Source organism: Suricata suricatta, chromosome 11 (assembly GCF_006229205.1).
Source record: "Suricata suricatta isolate VVHF042 chromosome 11, meerkat_22Aug2017_6uvM2_HiC, whole genome shotgun sequence".
NCBI lineage: Eukaryota > Metazoa > Chordata > Mammalia > Carnivora > Herpestidae > Suricata > Suricata suricatta.
The window spans coordinates 2,571,896-2,595,123 of NC_043710.1; the positions used below are offsets into that span (position 1 = coordinate 2,571,896).

A 23,228-nucleotide genomic window follows, 5' to 3' on the forward strand; every position below is an offset into this window, starting at 1 on the left:
TCCGGGCCCTTGGAAGCAGGTGCTGACGCAGCAGGTGGGTGAGTGAGTGATCTGACCCGGAGGAGAACCGAGGACCGGGCCCGAGCCCAGTTAGGATGAAGTGGTCCAGGAGCACAGGGGACCCGGGTGCAGCTGGAATCCAGAGAGAGCAGGAGACGCAGGGCAGAGCTGGGAAGGCGCTGGGCACGCAGGGAGCCCCGGGTCAGGAGTCTGGCGTTGATTACACACCCCCTGTGCGGACACTGAGGGGTTCCAGGCGGGGACCCAGAGGCACATCCCCTTTCTGGTGGGCATCCTAGGGACAGCTGTGCAGTGGGACACGGTGTGCTGAGGACTCAGTGCCGGGGGAGGGGGACCCAGTCTCTCCGTAGGGGAGGAGGGCCCAGCAGGGACCCGCTGGCGTTCCCTCCTGCGCTCACCCTGGCTGGCACCAGAGACGCGGGCGCTGGGGCCGCCATTCAGGGGAGCCAGACACCAAGTAGCAACGCGCTATGTGGACCCCAGACTGGGCCTGGGAGCTTGAGGGCCGGAGGGATCTGAACCAGACTGGACGCGCTTGACGGGAGATGGGGGTCACAGGGATCAGACCCCCCCCTGGGTTCTCCCGAACCCTACAGGAGACGTGGGGCTCTCGTTGGGTCCTATTAGGCATTCAAATGCTGCCCAAACTGGAACCGACCCAGGGAGGGAGGCTCTGCGTCCTCAGAAGAATCCAGAAGAGCCGAGAATGCCCACACGCAGCCCTACCTGGGGCGCCCCCTCATGGGCGGCCAGGCTGGGAGCAGACGGACCACTGCTGTGCTCCAAGTGCAGGGACTGGGGGCTCCTCCTCTGCCTCCTCGTCACCCTCCTGCCACCCCAGCACAGGCCCCGCCCTGCCACCCCTCAGTGTGCACAGGGCAGGTGCACCGAGGGCAGTTCGGCCACAGTGGACAGAGGTCGGGGGCCCTGCTGTGTGGCCCTCTCCCAAGCCTCTCTGGACCATCAGGTGTGGGTGTTGGTGGAGTGGCCCCAGGGGCCGCGTTCCCTCCTGCAGAGGAATTGGGTCCCTTGGTCTCCAAGCCTCACCTCCCCCGCCCAGAGCAGACCCCCTCGTGCCCCTGCTCTCCTCTGAGCCCTCGGTCTTGGGCCAAGCCAGCCGCGGGTCCGTCTGAGGTGAGTGAGGGAGGCTGGCTGGATGAGTGGATTGTGCCCGGAGCCCTGGAGGTGCTGGGGTGCTGGCGGACTCGTCTCGGGCGGGACTGTGGCGGAGCTCTCCGGGCCTGTCCTGGGTTCTTCCACCTGACCGGCAGGTGACCCAGACGGCCCTTCCTCTCTGCGAGTCTGCCGCCTTGCCAAGGTGTTACCTTGACCCAGAGGTGGTGGGCAGATGTCCCACGACATGTCTCCTACAGAAGTCCCTGCTCTCGGGGGCCCTGGCACGTCTGGGGATAAATGACATTTGTCAGAGGGAACCTCTGGGTCTTTGGGAGGAACCCCACGGCGGATTTTCTTGTGCACACACATCGATCTGTAGCTGGCTGGGCAGAGAGAGAGTAAGTGCGGAGGTGATGTGAGCCCACCGGTCGGGGGCACCTGGTGGTGCCCCAGTTCTCAGGGGCACCTGCGCCCCCAGGATTCTCTGGCCTCCATCTGTGGCTCGGACTTGGTTAAAGGAGGCTCAGTGGGAGAAATTGGATCCCTGGGGACCGAGGCCCCCTCTCCGAGCCCCATCAGCCCCCAGGAGATCTCACAGGACCAGCCCCGCCTCCTGCCCACTCTGGCCCCGTGTGGTAATTAGGGTGCAGTCTGGCTTTTGAGGTCAGGCAGACAGACCGCGTGGTCAGCCCTTGTCCACACCATGCTAGTGTAAATCAGGTGCAAAGTGAGCGTGTCACAGCCTCCAGCTTCACCTGTGAGGACAGGGGCTCCCCAGGGCAGCGCTCCTGGTCACGATGGTGAGTGAAGAGCACGGAGACCAGAACACAGCGCTGGCACGCTCGGTGAGCGTCTGTGCACACAGAGCAAACCGCGTGTCATTGGGCACGGATGCGGGTGGAGCACGACCCAGAGGAGCGTGGAGGGTTCACACTAACCCCCGACGTGAGTGGCTCCGTCGGCTCCTGAGATTTCCCTGCAGCGCTGCCCGCGTGTGTGAACGTCCTCCGCGTGGGAAGCTCGAGGCCCCGTCCGTGGGCTCAGGGGCCACAGCGTCTGTCGTTGAGTGGGGCGCCTTCGCCGGGGACGTGAATTTGTGACCCGCGTCGGCCCCTTCTGAGACTCAGGTGTGGCTCCGTTTGAAATCCCTGCGCAGATTCGACCCCGTGTGTCTGCTCTTCCTAAAGCCCCTTCCCGGATGGAGGACGACTCGGACCCCTCGGGTTGTCCCCGGGGCGGGAACGCGGGTGGGCGCGCTCTCGTTCCGCTGCCCGGATGCGGCCGGCTCTGGCTGCCCGTCACAATGGGGCAGGGACATCACGAGGGAAACGCCTTGGCACGTCTCTCTGCGAACATGACTCCGGCGCGCACACAGCCCCCCGTCGGGGTGGCGTTTCTCACCGCCAGACCTGGACGTTTCTCTCGGTGAAATAACGTAAAGCGCGGAAGGAGGGACCCACGTCTGGGGCTGCTGGGAGCTGTTCCCGGGAGGTGCTGGGGTTTCCGCGCGTGGACTGGCTGCGGTGCACCCAGCGAACCCGACAAAATGTCGGAGAACCAGGCTCTGCCCCGATTTCGGGCTCACCACAGCCCTTTATTTTTATTTTTCGAAATAATCATATTACAGTACACGTAACGCACAGTTTGCAGTCTCAGCCATGTTTGGGCCGTTCTGTGGTACTAGGTCCACACGTTCTGTAGCCGTGCCCACACTCTGTCCCCAGAGCTGCCCATGTTCCCAGGTGAATGCTCTGTCCCTGTGAACGCTGGCCCCCAGCCCCTCCCCCGGCCACGCTGTCCCGTCTGTTCCCGTGAACGCGGGCCCTCAGCCCCTCCCCTGGCTGCGCTGTCCCCTGTCCGTCCCTGTGAACGCGGGCCCCCGGCCGCGCTGTCCCCTGTCCGTCCCTGTGAACACAGACCCCCCACCCCCTGCCCCTGTGCCCGCCATCCCACTAGGAGGTCGACGACTCCAGGTACCCGCTGTCAGTAGCACGATGCCAGGATCACCTGCCTGTTCTGACTGGTGTCTTTCACCGAGTGCAGTGTCCTCAAGGTCCTTCCTTCCTGAGGCTGGACCCCAGCCTGCTGTGTGGACGGAGCCCACTGTTTGTTTGTGCTGCTGGACGTGCGGCTCGGTTCCATCCCGGATCGGGCACTAGCGATGGCGCCGTGGCCAGGGTGCGCCGACACGCGGCGAGGCCCTGCTCGCGGGTCCTTGGGGCACCTTCCCGGAAGCGGAACTGCCGGAGCCACCAGTCCTGTGACCGCGAACGCTGCCTCCGGGCAGGCTCACGCCTGGCGCCGTCTGGGACCAGGGGCTCCCGCGTGACTGCCTGAGCGTCGGCGCCTGTCGTGCATGCGCGGGCTGCAGGCCGGAGGGGCCGTGCGCCGCGTCGGGCCTGACCGCCCCCCCCTCTGCCCCCCTCAGGCCGGCGTTCCCGCCCGGAGCCAGCAGGGACACGCTGCCCGCCTTCCAGTACCCGGAGCCCAAGCGGAAGCTGTACAGCGCGGTGCCCGGGAGGCTCTTCGTGGTCGTCAAGCCGTACCACCCCCAGGTCGACGGCGAGATCCCCCTCCACCGCGGCGACAGGGTCAAAGGTCAGTGTCCGCCCCGCTGTGGGGCTGGGCGGGGCCCCTCGGCCTCAGGGGGGCCCTGTGTTGGGGTGTCAGCGCCAGAGGCCTTGCTTCCCGGGGTGCCTGGGGGCGCACAGGAGCCCTGGGAGGGAGGAACGGGGAACAGTCCTGGCCGCTGGCGCCCCGGTGTCTGTTAGGGGAGCCGCACACACCTGTCTAGAGTGAGATTCTACTGCGGAAATTGTGGGGGGGTGGCAGGGCTGCTTTCTATCTAGAAACCCTGAGGACCCGGAAAGGAGCTGCGTGGAGGGAGTGGGGCGCCTGGGGGCTCAGTCGGGTGGGTGTCCGGCTTCAGCTCAGGTCATGACCTCACGGTTTGTGGGTTCGAGCCCCACATCGGGCTCTGTGCTGACAGCTCGGCACCTGGAGCTGCCGGTTCTGTGTCTCCCTCTCTCTCTGCCCCTCCCCCACTCATACTCATCCTCTGTCTCTGTCTCAAAAATAAACATTAAAAATTTTTTGTAAAAGGAGCTGTGTGGGGACAGGACCTGGCACCCATTGGACCTGGACACGTCTTGTAGGGATCTGGGGCCCCTAGGCAGATGGTCCAGCGAGAGCCACGGCCTGGGGCTGACAGCACTCCTGGGAAGGAAGTTGCCAGGTTGGGAGGAAGTTTTCCCAAAGCAGAGTCCTGGGGAGTGGGGTCGAAAAGTACTGAAGCCCAAGGAGTTACACTTTGTCCCCAGGGCCCGGGGGCCAGGGATGGCTTCTGAGCAGGGAGAGGAGATGTGGGAGGACTTTCGGGAAGGTGGGCGTCGTGAGGGCACGTGCCGGAGGCCGGCGGGGCTGTGGCCTCACCCTGTGCCGGTGAAGGCCGCGGGGAGAAAGTGGGAGCAGCGGGTGCGGGCTGCCGGCCACGCGGGGCAGCTGAGCTCACGGAACAGAGCGAGCAAGGGCACAGCACGCACGCCCGGCCGTCACGGGGGCCCAGGCTCTCAGGAGACAGACCGTAGGCCCCTTAGAGGCGGCAGGCCGGGCCAGACCCGCCCCGCCAGCTCGCAGCCCGGCGCCCTCCCCGCGCTGATCCGGCTGTCCTCAGCTGGCTTTTGCAAGTTGCTCATGACGGTGGCCCTGTCCTCTCGAGGCCCCTCCTGGCTGCCCAGCTGCACGTGAACAGGGCCATCTGGCAGGCGGACATGTCCCCCGAGCTCTGGTCGTTTTGTTTCCGGCGTTTTCCTCGCCTTGGATCACGTCTACTGGTCTGCTCCCAGTGCTCTTTTCTCTCCCGCGTCCCTTCGCTGTTGAGTCCACCTTGTGCATGGTTTAACCTCGGAAACGACACGTTTAAACTCCGGAGTTTCCCCGTGCATTGTTTTCATCGTTTCCTCTTACGTACGACCTCGCCTCGCCCTGTGAGGGTCTCAGGCGGTGCGCGCGGCCCGCTGACGTCCCCGTCTGTGAGTCCTGGGTCCCGGCCACCCCGGGCCGGCCTTGCTTGGTTTTCTCTCCTCTTGAGAACGGGCTCCGTCCACCAGGTGTTGGTGTGTCTGGCGACCTGTCCTGTTGTGGACACCGGGCGGCTTGGTTGTGGGGATTCTACTTCACTTGGTTTTCTTCTGTTTGGCTGGGTTGCCTGGGCGACCGTGCCCAGCCAGCTCGGATCTGGCGCTCGGCTGGCCGCTCTGTGTCCTGTGCGAGGGTCTGCCGGCCGCTCTCGGGCTCCTTCCCTCGTGGGGACGCCCCAGTGTCCAGGGCGCCTGCTTTCCTGGCTTCAACCTTCTGGTTCTTCATGCTGCTTGGATTGCGGGGTTTTCCCCGGGGCCCCTCCACCCGCAGCCCTGCTTGGTGGACTGGGGGCTCTGTGGCCCAGCTCTCCTGCACATTTTGGCACCTTCCCCGCGGTCCCTACCCTGGGGACCCGTGAGGCCGTGTCCCTGCACCCTGCGGGATTCTTGTCAACTCTCAGATTATAAACTTCCCTCATAACCGTAGAAATCCACATAGCCCTCAACTTAGCCCCAGAACGCATGGCGGGGTTGGCTCTCGCCTACTGGTGAGCAGATTCCCACGGTCCCCAGGACAAGGACGCTGCTTCTGCAGACGGGCTGACGCCTCCGCTGTGGCGATCACAAGGGGCCCCAGACACAAAGCGCCAGAAGTGATTTTGCTGAGTGCCCAGGGGCCCCTCACAATGTGGCCCATCCGGTGGGACGCTGCCTCGCGTGTCCCCTGCAATGCGGTGGCCTAGGGCCACCTGGAGGTGCCCCAGGGACGTGCCCCTCCCCCTTCTCCCAGCCCGGTGGGGGCTCTCTCTGGGAGCAGGTGTGGGAAGGGCAGGGCCCCCAGGACTTGCCACATGCAGGAGCTGTCGCCTGGATACCGTTGGGGGTGACACTGGGAGCCCTGATCCCAGGGAGGCTGGTGGCACCTGCAAAGATAGAGCACTGTCCCATGTGGCCTGCTCCTACGTCTGTGTGCCCCACCCTACCCCGCGGACCCCAACACACCACCCGGGTCTCCCTGGCCGGCCCCACTCTGAAATCGGCTAAGCCCTCGGCCCACAGCCCCGGCCTCCTTTCCTTCCACGTGTGCCCACAGCGCTCTGCGCCCCAGAGCCACACAGGACCTCAGCCTGGGCTGGCAGGCGGCCCCTGGCCAGTCACTTCTATCCAGGAGCTTTGTGTCTGTCTGTGGACATGGGAGACACTGAGAGAGGAGCAGAGGAAGGTGGGGACCTCGCCCCTGCGCCCGCTGTTTACTCCGCACTCCACTGGGCACGCACGTGTGTTTTTCACGCCAGCCTCAGCGGCTACAACTCCGGTGAAGGCCTCCCAGTCTTCCCGCAGCCGGTCACCGGGGGGCTGGGGGCTTGGAGCCCCCGTGGGTCCCACCCCTCCCTGCTCTGTCGCTCTGACTGTGAGCTCTGCGCGCCTGCGCCCGCGTCTGTGGTCCCCACATGTCTGGGAGGGGCAAGAGGCAGATTTACCGTGGCCCCTCGCACGTGGACGGGAAACAGCACAGGAAACGGAGTGAGGTCCATGGGGGTGAAAGACGGAATCCCAGGAGACCCCAAGTCTGCAGCCTGGATGAGGGGAGGCCAGGGAAGAAGAGAGGGAGCCCCAACGCCCAGGGGCAGCAGGAAGGTGGCTCAAGGCCGAGGCGTGGACCTGAGCCACCAAGGGATCCCCGGCTGGGCAGGAGCCCCATGGGCAGTGGTGCGAGGGACTCTGCCCCTCTCTGCGTAGTTCCAGGGGCCTCACCCCAGACTAGGACCCGGCCCTCGTGCAGGAGAGCAGGGTGTGCGGGAGCTGGGCCCGTCTCCCGCGGAGAAGAAATGACAGAGATCAGTTCTGGAAGGACGGATGCAAAGGACTTCTATTCTGAGGACCACCGCGGGTGGGGGTGGGCATGCAGGCCTCTGACAGTTGCCTTGGGGCCTGTTACATGGGTCGGGGTCCCCTTCCCTCCTGGCCACACTGGGCAGCCAGCCTTCTGAGCGGCCCCTGCGTCCTGGCGGCTCTTGGAGACAGACAGCCTGAGTCTCCCCTGGACCTTGGAGGATACAGAACAGAGGCAGGCGGCCTGGGAGGATTTCCCGAGAAACCCCTCACTCCTGGGGGGTCCCGGCAGCAGGCGGGAAGGCCCTGGGGTCCTGCGGATAACCCCCAGCTCCCTGACCCTCCGCCGTGGGGGGTGGGTCATACTATTCCCAGTGGACCATGGAGCCCCTGCACCTGGGAGAGCACACCTTGCACGCTTGTCCCTAAGTGTGGGTGCCCGGGAACAGGGTGCCCGCTCTGATGCCCCTTGGGATGCCCGTGTGGAGGCAGGCCCAGGATGGCTTGCAGTTCAGACAGCCTTCAATCAGGGGACTCGATGCAGAATGGGGGGCCCATCCCCCATTCCCAGCTCACTTCTGGACACTCAGGTAATCCTTCCCCCACGACGCAGGCAGGTGCGTGGCACGTCGGGGGGACCTCACAGAGTGACAGTCCCGCAGCCTGGACACAGCCAAGCTCGTCTGTCCCAACAGCACTGCGTTCCAAGTCCCAAGGCAGGGCCGTGTCTGCAGGGAGAGGCCGGACTAGCAGCCGGCAGGTGGACAGCTAGACTGGACCCCTCCTCCAACCGCCACGCCTCCACCGTGGCCTCAGGGGCCCGTGGGCTTACAGAGGGCGAGTGGATGCTCCATTCTCAGGGTGCGAAAAGCCGACTTTTCAGTGACTTGAGTCAGTACTTTTGGGGTGAGCCCAACCCAGCCCCCTGCTTGCTGACAAGGAATGCGCTCTGCGCCCTGAGGAGGTGCGTGCGCGTGATCCCGGGCGTGCGAGCCCAGACGTGTGGCCGAGGGTCCAGCAGACGTGGCCGCAGGACTCCCTTGCAGCTCCTGGAGGGCAGAGGGCCAGTCGTGCACACGGCCTGAAACACGGCAGAACGTTCCAGATGGGACCCAGCGTCCCGCCTGCACCCGCCATTTTGCCCCTGCCGGGCACGGAGGATCTCCGGACATCTCCCCAGCCTCCCTGTGTCCCCCACACACCCTGTTGCATCCCCCTCAGGCTTTGCTCTTTTCCGTGGGTCTTGGAATAGAAAGAACACACTAGGAAGCGTGACGTGGTATCCGTGAAACTGTGGTGGGCCTTCCCTGCTGCGGTGATGGGGAGGCCGGAGCGGGCTGCGCAGGGAGCACGGGGTTATGAGCCTCTGCGTCACACAGGGGAGCTCGGCGGGCCCTGTCCTCCCAGGTCGGGAGACCCAGGCACGGGGGTGTCACCCAGAGAAGGTGTGACCTAAGCGTGTGGCTTCGGCCCGTCCAAGGTGACCCTCTCAGGTGTCGGTCCCAGCCAGCTGGCTGCACGGGGCCCAAGGGGCCAGCATCACTATTGGACAAAATGCTCGAAGATGCTTGTGTCCACATTTCACTGTGCAGAGTGACCCCCACGGGGGGCCCACCGCCCCTTCTAAGGGATCAGTGAGCCCCCACTCCCTGCCTGCACCGTGTGGTCAGTGGGCTCTTTCCTGTTGGGGCGGGGCTCCAGCCGGCGCCCTCCGCCTCCGGTGCTCTCACCTCAAGGCCAAACGGGGCACAGGGTCCGCGGACAGCCACCCGCCTCTCTCCCAGCTCCTACCGAGATTGTCTCCCCCCAAACAGACCCAGACCTTTGGAGCCCCTCCCCCGCTCGGAACAGGCAGACATGACCTCCTCATTCCTTCTAGAGGTGACCTGTCCCCCCACTTTTCCCTGACATCATTGATGGCAGGGACCGACAGTTCCCCTCTCCTGTCTCAACTGGGACACCAAGAAAGGGGACAGAGTAGCCGCATGACTTGTGGTGTCAGGTTGCATTCTGTCCCCAGGCCTCGGGGGAGGGGACCTGGGCACTCTGGCGTCCGCACTCAAGGTCCCCTCGTGGACAGCTGCGTAGGCCTGGCCGCGGGCTCTGGCGTGACGCTCCCCAAGCCCACCGCTGACGGCTTCCCCTTCTTGTCTCTAGTGCTGAGCATCGGAGAAGGCGGCTTCTGGGAAGGCAGCGCCCGCGGCCACATCGGGTGGTTCCCGGCCGAGTGCGTGGAGGAGGTGCAGTGCAGGCCCAAGGACAGCCAGGCAGGTAAGGTGGTGCCGTCCCTCGCCGTCCGCCGCACGGGGCCTGGCCGCGGAGCAAGGATTCCTCTCTGTCATCGAAAGAGGTTGATTCAATCCCTCTGGGCTTTGTCCAAACCAGAAATAGGCTGCAAGACAGTGCAGGAGCTTTGAGCGCAGGGACTGTTCGGGACACGCTCCAGAAAACTTGGATCGTTGGTTTGAGCTTCGGAAAAGGGCTCTCGTGGGTTGAGTGAATCCTGGAGCCTGGTGGCGGGCCTCACGTGGACGGCATGAATGGGCAGTTCGCGTTTCCTGCGAGGCCCTCCCGCGCCCTCCCTGAGAACCACACGGCTCAAGGTTTCGATGAAAACCGCTCAGGAGAGGTTGGCGTTCGCCAAGGAAAACCATTTCCGTGTTTCCCAGAACTCCAAAAATAGCTTTGCTGAAAACCGTTTTGAAATCGATTGCCAAAGCACTGACTTGATTAAAATGTTGAGAGGCGATCACTGGCGTGAAATGGTGTTGGGGACACATCGATGCATTAGCCGTTTTGTCCGCGAGGAGCTGCGGCCGCGTGTGCGCTCTGCGGCCCTTGGCCGGATTCCAGACGCACCGCGCACACGTCCGAGAGAGCCCCGTTCGCCCCGCGGCCAGTGGCTTCGCTGCGTCTGCTCGTGCGGACGGTGGCCCGTGTCCCCAGCAGCGTCCCAGCCCCCGCGCTCCCCAGGGAGCCCCTGCCCCGTGGCCAGGTCTGCCGGGAAGCCAGGTGTTCTGAAGACCCATGCCCTGGGAAGCATGGTGGTGTCCCCGGGCTGCCGGGTCCCCGACACGGGGCTGGCTTTGCAGACTCTTCACCGGGACGCTCAGCTCATTCCTGCTCCGAGAACTTTGGCTTCAAGGGGGTGTCCGTTTGTGCTAAGGTTCCCACTGTTCAGTCTCTGCTCAGGCTCAACCACCGGAGGGGGACCGTGATGTGCGCCGTATTGTAGGGGTGCGGAGGTAGGAGGCATCCTCAACTTAAGCCTGAAAGTGAAGGCTGGCGCAGCTCCACTGGGAAAGGGGCTGGACGGCGGTCCGCAGGCGGGTGGGAGCTGGCTTCCTGGGGGCGGCCATGCGTCCTCTGACCCCTGGTGGCCGCCAGACCTCCTGACAGTGCCTGTAGCCCCCGGCCACCTGCATCCTGTCCTGCTAGTGGCCTGCCCAGCCCCTCTGGTCTGTGAAGGGCAAAACCAGAGCCTGTGAGGTGACTCCCCTTTCTGGTTGCCCCCACCCTCCCGACTGGGAGGGGAAAGCAGCATCTCCCCTGCTCCCCAGCCTCAGTGCCGCTGATTACCCACACCCTCTTTCCTAGGAAAGACGCAGGCACCGCGGTGCTGGGCAGCCCAGACTGACCACACGCGGAGGTCACCCGGGGCCTTCCTACCTCCTGCGTCCTCCGAAAAGTCCCGCCTTCCTGCAGGGAGGGAGCCAAAGGCAGGAGCGCTTGGTGCCCTCCTCCCTCTCCTGCTCCTTCTCTGCCCGAATAAGATGCCTGTGGGGCGGGGGGCGCCATGCAGCATGTCCAGACTGGCAGTCACCTCCAGAATGGCTTCCCAGGGGGCCGCGGCCTGCGTGTGTCCAGCCCGGCTGCAGCCACTCCTGGGGGTGCCCGTGTGTCCAGCAAGCAGGTCCCCGACTCCCCCACGGCCGTGCCAGTCCCCAGAGCAGCAGCACCCCATGCCGTCACCCTGTGCGCATTTCCTGCACCCCTCCTGGTCCCGGGGCAGCTCGTGGGGCCTGAGCCCGAGACCAAACATAGGCCGCGTTGCCCCTCAGGGTCTTGGGAGCTGGAGCAAATGGTACTATCACGAGTTAGCACAAATCAGGGGCTTCAACCCCAACAACTCACTACCCCGCGGTTCTGGAGGTCGGGAGTCTGGTGTGGGTCTCACGGAGCTGTGGTCATGGCCTCGGCAGGGCCGCTGTCCTTTCCGGAAGCTCTAGGGGAGAATGCACGTCCCTGGTTTCTCCAGATTCTAGAGGCGACAGCACACACGGCTTGTGGCCCCTCCGCCAGCCTCCGGGTGCGGGCCAGGCCCCCTGCCCTGCACTTCTCTGACCCTCTCCCACCTCTCCCCCATGTTAGGACGCGTGCGGTCAGACCGGGGCCCCGGTCTGTCAGGTGAGGGTAGGCTGATCTGCAACATCGTTTGTTTTCCGTTTTCCATGCAAGGCCGCTGTTCACAGGTGCTGAGGATTAAGATTGGAGGTTCCGTGGGGGGCCGCCCTCTGCCCACCAAGGACGCAGCTGCTGTGCTGTGACGTAGGCTAAGGGTCAGAGGGGGAGGCATCCCTGTGACCTGGGGTGCAGGGCGGGGGCGTGGGAGCTGGGTTGGAGGGCGGGGGGTTCCAGAGGGGCTCCCGGCGTGCCCCGTGGGCCCTGGGCTTTCTCTGCTTGTGACTCAGCTCCGTGGTTCTTTTTTTACGGATTCCTCTAGCAGAGGTGCGGTTTATGTGTGGTGAAACGCAGCGGTCAGGAGTGTGGTTCCGTGCATGTTGACAAGTGCAGACACCGGTACGTGTGCCCACACGTGGGGCACGTTTTCACGGCCCCAGCACGTTCTCTCGGGGTGCCTCCAGCCGCCCAGCCCCTCCCCCACCAGGGTTCTGCCCGCAGAGACCCGTGTCCCTGGTCGAATCTCACAGGGATGGAGACACCCCACGGCACGCACTCCTGGGCCGGACTCTGCCGCGCAGCCGAGTGCCCTGACGTGCGGCCACACGCGGCAGGTGCCCCACGGCGGGCGCACACCGTCCTTCAGAGAAGAGTTGTCAGTAGCATATCCCGTGTGCCTGCCCGCCACCGCCAGCGTATTCCAGAACTCAGGGTGCATCTTTGTCCATTTTGATAGAATTTTTTTAAATGCCATTTATTTTGAGAGAGGGAGAAAGCATGTGTGCAAGTGGTCAAGGCAGAGAGAGGGGGAGAGAGAACTCCAGGCAGGCTCCACACTCCCCACGGAGCCCGACGCGGGGCTGGAACTCACAGACCTGAGCCGGAGTCAGACGCCCCCCCGACCGAGCCCCCAGGCGCCCCTTTGTCCAGTTTCGCTGCGCTGCTCTTCGTGGGCGCCCCTCTCAGCCTCCGTCACGTACGTGTTGGCGGTACTTTCCTGAGCCTGGGACTTGACTTTTCGTTTTCTAGCTGCGTCTTCAACCCATGGAAAGTTTTTACAATTTTAGATGGAGTCCCGCTTACTGATACTTTTCTTTCATAAGTTGTCCCCACAACCCGCCCCCCTCTGCCGTTTTTAAATGCTGGCGGCGGGCTGACCTGGAGTACACGCCGAATCCGGAGATGGCGCTGAGTACTTCCCACGAGGTTGCCTCCGGCAGGCTCGTCCTGCACCAAGTCGGCCTGGTGTGGGGAGTTCTCTCCCTCTGGGGAGCCCACGACTCTCTCTTGTGAAGTGAGTGTTTAGCCAGCAAATCCTGCTCACACGCATTAAATGACATGGGTGGATGATTTGAGGGGCCCACCACACGGGGCCGCGGGCAGCCACCAGCAGAGACGGGGGCCCCAGGACCTTGGCTGGTTTGCTGATGCACGTGGGACTCCGTGCCGTGGCCGGGTCGGGAGCTGTGTCTTCCACGTGGGAAGGTCTTGCTCTTCTGAATCTTGGTTCTCGTTTCCTAGCACTGTGTGTTTCTGGCATGTCGAGGTTTCCAGTAGGATTTCCATCCGGTCCCTCATCCCGCCTGGGGAGTCGGGAACCATCACCCCAGCACCCGGGAGCGCACGGGGAGGGGTCACCAGGCTGGGCCGTGACCTGCTCTTTGGGACTCCTGACGCCCGCACCGTGGCGCCCTTCCTGGCGGAGCGCGGGGAGGGAGAGCCTGGGGTTACGTGCGCGTCCCTCCCCCGTGCTGCCAGCACAGGCCTCTCAAGGACGGGGCCGTTCCGGTGGCCGCGTTAGCGGGGTGGCGTCCGCTGGGGTAGCAGGCCCGGGACGTCGGCGGCTTCGTGCAAACCCTGTGACTTTCCTGCCCTGCCGTGGCCTCCCCATTCTCGAGGGCCGTAGGGCCTCCGGCTCAGAAGGAACACACCCACCGCCTCTCTGTTCCCAGCGTCAAGGACCAGTCGTGTGACCTGGATGCCACAGGGCTCGGCCGTGTGGTCCCCGGCCAGGAGCCACCGCTAGCGACCAACCCCTGGGTAGGACGGAGACCGAGGGACGCGGGTGTGAGCACAGACACAGACATACGTACGCGTGACGAGGTTCCGTTTAAGGTATTGGCTCGGGCGGTCGTGGGGGCCGCGGGCAGCTGTGCGGGGGCCAGGGGTGGGAGCTCGCGCCGTGGTCTCCGGGCAGAATGTCATCTTCGTGAAGCCTGTGCCGCTGCTCGCTGAAGGTGGGAGGCTCACCCGCACCGTCGTGGGGGCTCCTTTACCCAGAGAGCTGTCTGCAGGTGCCGTGAGCCGGGTCCCGGGACACCTTCCCGGCGGCACCCGGCCGAGGGCCCGACGCCAGCCGGCTGCCACGGTCTGGTCAGGTTGACACCTGAAACTGACCGTCACCACGCCTGGCCCGCACTGTGGCCTGAGGAGGGGCACCGCCTGCCCCGGCTCAGCAGGGACCTTGGCGGGCCCCCCTGCTTTCCGCGGTGCTGCGTCCCCCTCCCGTAAATCCGGGCTGCCAGGTTGGACGGTGGCCTGGTCCTTTCTCTGCAGAATTCTGCATGTTGAGCCACGATAAGGAATGCCCCGATGACACATCCCCAGTGACAAACAGATAAAATACGTCCAGAATCATCACTCGGGCCCAGCGATGAATCAGTTTACGGCAGGCAGATGCACACGCGTGCGGTTTCCGGGGACGTGGCTCATGGGTAAACAGGGCTTCCCGTCTCAGAACGTGACAAAACCAAGTTGCTCCCAAGCAAATGGGGTCTCGGTCACTGAAATAAAGCACGGGACGGTCTGATGAGCACCGGTCACTTAGAACAGGTGAGAAGGTGGCGCGAACAGCCCACTGCCCGTCCGTGACCCCAGCCTCGCGAGGCAGCCGCGTTCTGGTCGCCTGACGGCCGCGGAGCCGGGCCGTTCAGATCCCAGGTGCAGGGCTCCCGGTTCTCAGCTCCTGCCTCCCTCCCAGACGGGCCCGGGCCGTCACCTGCCAAGTGCACTGCCAGAGCCTGTGTGGGTCCTCGGTAGAGGCAGCGAGCCCCGGAGAAGAGACTCTGTTGGGTTCCCAGTGGAACGGGCTTCCGGAATCCAACGGTAAATCTCCTGGGCACAGGCTTGCGACCGGATAAAGGGCTAGCTGTGCCCTCCTGGTTGCAGTTCCAGAAGGTGGGATAAATCTGTGTTTAGGAGATGGCCCCGTTGGAAGATTCCGGAAGCTATCCGTAAGAACAGGTCTGGGTCAGAAAGTCGGAGCACTGATCAGAAACCGATGTGTAACATGTCCCGTCTGCCTCCCAGGGGCGTCCCTCAGTCGCCCTTTCGTGGGGTGTTGTTAAGATCCCTTCTGTCAACCAGGAGACACCCCGGGCCCTCCAGTGTCCAGGCTGGACCAAACCTGACCGCCTGCATTCCCAGCTCTCTTCACACGGGACCCGTCTTGTTCCCCCTCCTGCCGGGACCCTCCTTCCCAGCCGCTCTCTGGCGTTCCAGGGTGGTGGTCCCGAACCCCGAGCTCCCCAAGGGCTCAGCATTGATGCTTGCTCTGGGGGACGTCAGGCCGATGACACGGGGCCCCCGGGTCTGGGCTCAGACTCCATGGACGGCCTCCTCCTCCCAGACCCGGCTGTGAGCCCAGCTTACTGCTCTGTCCCCTCCACCCTCCTGCTGCATCAGGGCTGGGAGCCGCGTCTGAGTGGGCCCCGCGGATGACCCCTCCCTCCCCTGCAGGACTCGGCCATGTGGCCATGCTACCTTCAGCAACCGCTGTGGTCAGGGCTGAGCTGGAACATGGACGTGACCTCGTGGTCTGCCAAGCGTCTGTGCCCATTCCCAAGTGACGGGTGGCTTCCCTCCTCTGAGGTTTCTTGTGTCTGTGCACACCGATAAAGAGGGAGATGAGGAGGAGGGAAAGCCTCCTCCCCCATGGTGGCCTTGGACAGGGGACCTGTCTGCTTGTGCATCCCTGTGGCCCAACGCTCATCTGTAGCTAGGGGCCCTCTGTATTCTTTGGGCGGCTGCGTTCAGCTCACCCTGCATTTCCCAAGGTTGTGCTGGGACCACGGCACACTTAGTAGGTGGCCAAGCCAAGACCCTACTGTAGTGACGTCCAAGTTGATGGTCTGTTCCCTTCATCCACCGGGCTGGAGTGTCTCCAGGGAACCAACCACCCTCTGAGATGTTGGATTTGGCGGTCATGGGTGGTTGTGGTGGTTACGGCGGTAATGCCATTGAGGTCGAAGCTGCCGGTGCTGGCGATGCTGCTGCCGGTCGTACTGGGTGCTGGCGGTATTGGTGACGGTGGTGGTGACGGTGGTGGTGATGGTGCTGGCGATGCTGCTGCTGGTCGTACTGGGTGCTGGCGGTATTGGTGACGGTGGTGGTGATCTTGCTGGAGGTAGTATTTTGTTGATGGTGGTGGTGGCAGTGGTGTTGGTGTTGCTCATGGTGTCATTGGTGATGGTGGTGAGGCCATTGATGTTGGTGGTGGTGATGGTGATGCTGGTGATGGTGGTGGTGACAGAAGCTGTAAGGGACGAAGGAATGATGATCATCACATTGGACAGTCCAACTTTGTGAAGTCCACTGCTCTGGCCACAGGTGGAGTTTTCTCACTTACCCCAACCTGCCCGCCCTTACCCTCCTGTCCAGGAAGCTCCTGGATCGCCCCTTGCGGTTCCTGAAATCTCACTTCTTTCTCGGGTTCTCCTCTTGGTGCAGAGACATCATCGATACTGGGTGCCCCTGAGCATAATCCTTTTGCCTTTGTGCATCTCGTTTTCCAGTTGGTGCTTTCATGATCTTTGTATTTCTCAGTGTTCCATGAAATACAAGAAATAGAGAGGAGCTCACAAACCATTATGTGTCGCTTAGTGGAGGGCTGTCACCCAGCACCCCGCCCCATGTAACCCTGAGGCCCCCACACTGATTGCACCATCTTGTGTGCCATTCACCTCCTTATTTTGTAATAGTTTTACTTGCTTACTTTTTAAAAAATTGTTTATTTTTGAGAGAGGGAGAGAGGAAGCTGGGGAGGGACAAAGAGGGAGGGGGGTGCAGAATCCCAAGCAGGTTCCGCACTGTCAGCACAGAGCCCGATGCGGGCTTGAACTCAAAACCGTGAGATCATGACCTGAGCCAAAGTCGGACGCTTAGCCACCTGAGCCACCCAGGCGCCCCACTGCATTCTTGCTTCACATCCCTAAATTATGTGGCTTCATTTCGGTTATTTTTGAACCACTTATAAGCGAATCAAAGCTGTGTGTGGTGTTGTATCCGGTTTCCCTCCTGACGTCTGTCCGTGATGTCCAGGTTGTGTGAGGGGCACGGGCGCCCACCTCACTGTGAGGTTGAACTTGCGAGCTTCCCTGGGCGGCCACGGGACTGTCACAGGCCGCGTCGCTGTGGACTTGTCTCCTAATGTAAACATTCTGCACTTCTTTTCCTCGCACCCACGAGGGGTGGTGGTCAGGCCTGGGTGCATCCTCCATTTCTCTGGATACTTCAGCCATGTCCTACGTGGGTGTATTAGTCTGCGCGGCTGCTGTAACAAATAGCACAGACAGGGCAGCCTAAACAGCAGACATTTCTTTCCCCCAGTTCCGGAGGCTGGAGGCCCGAGGTCGGGGCACCAGTGTGGCTGGCCTCCTGGCTTGCAGATGGCCGCCTTCTTGCCATGTCCTCTCATGGCCCAGCCTCTCTGGTGTCTTTTCTCACAAGGGCATAATCCCAAAATGGGGCCTCCACCTTCCTTAACCCCTCCCCCGACCCAAATCTCGTCCCAAACACCCCACTTCCAAACACCATCCCGCTGGGCGTGGGGCTGTGACAAGGCCCTGGGGGGCACGAACCTGTAGTCCCTGGCAGCGGTGCGCCCACGTCCTGCCAGGCTCGCTACTGCCAGAGCGTGTCTGCTGCCGGTCTGGTGTCGAGAGCAGCAGCGCAGGATTTCAGGGTCCCCTTACTACTTCCCAGCACAAGAGCCTGTTTTGTATGTTTATTGGCCATTTGTTTGCATTTCTTTTGTGTCAAGTGTCCACTCAGGTTTTGCCCCGTTGGGTTCAGAGTGTTTCTTACTGATTTGTAGTCACTCTTTATGTGTTCTATAAGGAAGCCCTTCGTCAGCGGCACACATTATCAACATCTGTTCTCAGACTGTGGCTGGGCTTTCCCCAGGGAGGCCGGGTCCCTCCTCCCACCTGGCCCTTGTGGCCACCGATTTCCCCCTTAACACGGAGGAGGCAGGTGTGGGCACAGAGCAGAGCCTTCTACAGTCGATGCACCAGCTCGGCTGTGTCCCCGTCACCCCCTTCACACCTTAGCTCCTGGGAAAGCACCTCTGTCTCCGGGAGGGGTGCTGGCTTCCCATTTGCAATGGCGATTTGAGGAACTTCTTGTAGAAATAAACGCGTAGGAGTAACCCGTCGGGAAAACCGTGCCCTGCTGCTTCGGGGAGGCTTAGCAGTGACCCCTTTCCGCCCAGGCAGTCCCCTGGCCCTAGCTCAACCTTGTTGAAAAGCTCAGGTCATCCGGAGGCCTTCAGGGCGGAGGGGTCAGACCTGCGTGCTGGGAGTGGGTGTCACGGGTCTGTGGACGTGGTCCATGTAGGAAGTCCGTCGTGAAGCAGTGTGACGCCGGCCCTCCGCCGGCCCCAGGACCAGACATTTCTAATCCCCAGAACGGCCCCGTGAGCTGTTGTCACTCCTGTCTTGCACATAAGGAAACAGAGGCTCAGAGACCTCAAGCAGCACATGCAGGGTTGCACAGCCTGGGAGGTGCAGCCACAGGATTTGAATCTAGGTCACTCAAGCCAGGGAAGCCTTGGGTTCTTGAGCCCACAGATAGAGAAGCAGCACACGCCCCCCTCCCCACCCCCCCACCCCGGTCCCCCCAGAGAAGGCAGGAGCCAGAGGGACGGAAGTGACTGCTCAGGTCAGGATCTCTCTTGCTTCAACAACCTGTGGGTCACTTGGAAAAGGAAAAAAATCCCACATTTTATTTTTGTTTTTAGTTATTCTTTTCATTTTTTATATAGAGAGAGCATGAGCAGGGGAGGGGCAGAGAGAGAGGCAGACACAGAATCCGAAGCAGCTCCAGGCTCTGAGCTGTCAGCATAGAGCCTTATGTGGGGCTCGAACTCACAGACCATGAGATCATGACCTGTGAGATCATGACCTGAGTCAGACACTTAACCGACTGAGCCACCCAGGCACCCCCAAAACCTACATTTTTAAAAACCACCCTAGGGGCGCCTGGGTGGCTCAGTCGGTTAAGCTTCCGACTTCAGCTCAGGTCATGATCTCACATTTGTGGGTTCAAGCCCCGCGTCGGGCTCTGGGCTGACAGCTCAGAGCCTGGAGCCTGCTTCTGATTCTGTGTTTCCCTCTCTCTCTGACCGCCCCCTGCTCGCACTGTCTCTCTCTGTCTCTCAAAAATAAAAATAATAAAAAAGCATTAAAACAAATTTAAAAAAAAATAAATGAAACATTAAAAAATAAATAAATAAATAAAAATTAAAAAACCACCCTATTATAAAATCTGAAATTGTCTATGAAAATGCGAATCACTGGGGGCGAAACCGTTTTTTTGTCCTTAACCATTGAGTAGCAGGTCATTGCGGGCATCACCTAAGGAAAGCATACAATAAAAGGGTGTTTCTAATCCTTGCCGTGCCCCTGGGAACACCTGGCGTCGCTAGGCCCTCTGGGAAAACCCTGAGGTGGGGTCCAGGCCTCTCGATGCAGGAGAAGGACGTCTAGGTTGCTGAGAAGCAAACCCCTGACTTGTGGAAAAGCTGGGGTGGAAACCTGACCTTGAGCTTCTAACCCGGGGCTTTTCCCTGCCCCTCCCAGAGCAGGGGACGCTCGACAAAATCCCAGAGCCCCTCGAATACCCTCTTCCCCCAGAAGGAGACTCACTATCCTGCATGATTTAAAAGTCCCACGTTCTGTCTTCAGGCATAGCTGGATCCAGGGGCTCAGACGATGTCCCCAGGGAGCTCCCTCCCCATCTCCAGGCGCCGATTCTTCTAGGACGGCTTAGTCTTGGCCAGCCCGCTTCCCAGGGGGGCCCTGACAGCTCTGGCTTACGTTCTCCTGCAAGTCCAGGTCCAGTATAGACAGAACACATCTTTCCTTGTCTGTTCCGCAGGCGTCGGGGACCGGCCCCGACGGGCTTGCGCTGAGTCACGTGGCTGCACCCAGAACCAGCTGCAGGAGCTGGGAGCTGTGTGTGCTTGGGAGGTGTGACGGGCTGGGCCTGGGCCAAGAGTGCGGGTGACGGTCTGCTGAGGACAGTGGGGTGCCGTGCCGGCAGAAGGAGGGGCCAGCAGGGCCTCTGTGGGTGTCCCCCGACGTCCCTTCAGCCGGGAGCCCGAGCATCTGGGCTCTCCGAACAGGAGCGGAGACCCCGCTGTGACCCGCTTTCCCCCAGCTGGGAGCACTTCCCTGGGAGACAGAAGGGGTCAGGCTGTCACCCCAGTTGTCTGGGCAGCTCCGGTCAGAGCCGCCGAGACACAGGTGAGCGGATTCCCACCGTGGAACCTAAGTTGCATTATACAACCCTCTGCAAGATACCGCGATGGGCATGCTTTATCCTTCCAAATTAGGATGTGTTTTGGTATCTTTAGAACATGTGAAAATACAGGCAAGCGACTCGATTAATGCAGTTGTAATCCACAGTATTAATGAGCTACGGAAGAGCCGGCGCCAGAGGCGTTGCCGGCTGCCCCCGGCGGAACGTGAACCACGGATGCGGCGCGTTGTCCTGGTGGCTGGTGATCACGTTTTGGGTAAACAGGCCTGGCGGAACCACGCAGCCCCCCTGCTTCTGACTTCCACGCCATTTTAGTCAAATGCACTTGGAGCCCTGCCCCGCTGGGGTGCGCGTGCGCCGCTGTCTCCGCGCAGCTGCTCTGGGTTTTAAATACCGGTTTCCACACTCGGCCTCGCCCCCGAAATATTCTGCCAGGTCTGTCTGTGGTTTCCGGTTCTGTCGGGAGGACTCGGTCTTTGGAATTGCTCTGGGTCCCGGGCCCGCCCTCTCCCTCGCTGCGGCTGTGGTGGCCTGCCCGGCGTTGCCATGGCAACCTGGTGATGCCGGTACCAGCCCTGCCGCTCCTTTCAGAGAGTCACCTTGTCCGGCGCCGCTAATGGGCGGGGGCTCTGGGCAGAGGGGAGCGGGCGTGGCTCGGACTCTCACGGGGCAGGGGGCGTCACCTGTGTGGCTGGCGGTGGGCAGGCACGAGGTTTCTATTGTCCTGCCAGGTCTGCGGTGACAACGCGTGACAGCGGGACATTCCTTCCTCGCAGCTCTGGGTCCTGCAAGTCCTAGACCCGGGTGTCAGCGAGGGGGTTCGTGGGGAGGACCCTCTTCCTGGCTTGCAGACGGCAAGCCGTGGCCTCGGGTGGCCTTCCGCAGTGACCATCCCTGTGTCCCTTTATCTTCTTACACGGGCACCATCCTGTGGGACTCGGGCCCCACCCTGTGGCCTCCCTGAGCCCTCACGATGGTCCTCGAGGTCCAGATGTTGTCACACTCACGAGCTGGGTGGAGAACACACACTTAAGTCCCTGACGAGCTGAAGAGAGAGGCGGGAGCTGCGTCTGTCCCTGCGGCGGGAGCCCCGCCCTCCCACCGCACAGTCCCTTCCCTGGCGGGGCCGTGTGTCGTCTGGGTCGGGGGCAGTGCCATCCTCTCTGTCCTGTGACCCTCATCGGACCAGGCTGCACACAGACACACCGGCATTGAGGAACCTCCCAGGGGCCTTATTCCGGAGACAGGGCTCAGAGCCAGGTCCACAGAGCATGCAACGTCAGAGTCCACGGCTCTGATTTACAGCCATGAGCCCAGAGCCATCTTGCTGCTGTGTGGCCTTGGACAGGTTACTTGGCCTCTCTGGCCCTGCTCCCGGAGATCACAGTGGCAGCGCTGTGTTCACCACAACACTGCTGCGAGGGGTGGTGAGCCCATCGTGGAAGCAGCCGGCACAGCCCGGCTCACCAAGTGTTGGCTCTCAGACTGTCACCATCCTGCACGACACAGGTGCAGATAACCACAGAACGTGGCCCTACGCCCAACTGCTCAAAAAGTAACAGGGCTCCAGCCGTGTCCAGTGAAGCCAGGGTGTGTGGGTGGGACCTGGGAATCTGTCATTTTCAGTGGCTTTCCAGGCAGGGTGCTCCATGAGCTGGGATCTGAACCCTGAGTTGGTGGGGCTGTAATTGGTGAAAATTTAGTTGTTCAGCCAGGGGTGGAAGGAGAAGGCCTGCAGGCTGGTGTGTAAATGCGTGTTTGTCAGGTGACTTAATCAGCCCTCAAGGGCAAAGAACTCAGAGGGTACATCAGCTCACACTGGAGGTCCCCGCACCTAGCATGGTGCCTGGCGTGGGAGAGGTGACAAGAAGTACTTCCTGGATGGATGGATGGATGGATGGATGGATGGTGGATGGATGGATGGATAGATAGATGGACAGATGGGTGGGTGAAAAGATGGATGATGGGTGGATGGGTGCATGGGTGGGTGGAGAGATGGATGGACGATGGATATGGATGGGTAGATGGGTGGACATTGGATGGATGGGTTAATGGGCGGGTGGAAAGGTGCATAATGGATGGACGGGTAGATGGGTACGTGGGTGAGTGGATGGGTGGGTGGGTGGGTGGGTGGCTGGATGGACAGACCGCATGGAGGTGGTTGCAGATACCCATTCTCTCTCTTATTCACAGCTCACTCTAATTCCAGTTGTATAGCCCTCCCTACCTTTAAACCTCTCCAACACTGAGATTTCTTCAAAACCATGGGGTCTGAACAGCAGGAAAGCAGTGGGCAGTTATGAGACCCAAGAAAACACCAGCATTGTTGGCGTCTCAAGCCAAGGCTTCTGTGGGTTTTCAGCCCCTGGGGGGGTTGTTAAGGTAGAAGTTCCCCTCGACCACCATGATGTGCAGTAGCCTCTGCTCTGTCCTGTGAGGTCAGCAAGCAGGCCTCCCCCCCCCCCCCCGCCCCTGCAGAGCTACCAGAAGGGCGCTAGGGCTCGGGCATTTTACATGGGAGGGTGGGTGAGACCTCGCCCATGCCGGGAGCGACATGGGCTCTTTGGGGCCCGGGAGGCCAGACGGTGTCGTGTCCTATACAAGGAAGAATGAGCGAGCTCCCAGGGCGTGCAGGCGGCCGTGACCCTCTGTGTGTTGGATGAGAGAGGACAGACCAGAGCCTCTCCCCTAGCCACCCGGCCGGAGGATGGCTAGCCCGTGCCAGGAGCCCCCCGCTTGCTGGGGCGCAGCAGGAACCAAGGGCCATCCCTCCCAGAGTGCACCGTGGCTCATTTTGGAAAACGAAAGCCATCATATGGTGCTCTGTATGGAGTTAAGATGTTGTTTTTGGCTCCTCTGAAATAGACGATAGGAAACAGATCCGGGAATAATGAATAAACATTGGCTTATGGGAGCTGCATGCTGGGAACGAGGAGATGGCACCCTGGCAGGTTCAATGTAAGACATGCGTATGTAAAGCAGATAAGGAAGGGCCAGACTCCTGCTGCAGCAAACCCTGTGGCCGAGGAGAAGGTCTGGAGGACACTGTGTATGTGCCCCATCCCAGCCAGTCCGGGTCAGGAAGACCATGGGGAGGAGGGGCCTGGGCTCCCGGGGGACCGGGCAGGAAGTGGCTGCCTGGGCGCCACCCGGCTGTGGATGGAGAATCCGCCCTGGGGCCCGACGGACACAGCTTCTCCCCAAAGCATCAGCTCGGTGGATCCGGTCGGGCCGTCG

At 61.9% G+C, this 23,228-nt stretch overlaps 1 protein-coding gene across 1 annotated transcript in view; it reads left to right on the top strand.

Annotated features, from left to right (window-relative positions):
* Positions 1–23,228, top strand: part of SHANK2 (SH3 and multiple ankyrin repeat domains 2) — a 463,461-nt gene that overhangs the window by 209,311 nt on the left and 230,922 nt on the right. The window contains exons 26-27 of the mRNA XM_029957270.1: positions 3,566–3,735; positions 9,207–9,320. Of these exons, the coding sequence (XP_029813130.1) occupies positions 3,566–3,735; positions 9,207–9,320 (284 nt within the window). The remainder of the gene's footprint in view (positions 1–3,565; positions 3,736–9,206; positions 9,321–23,228) is intronic.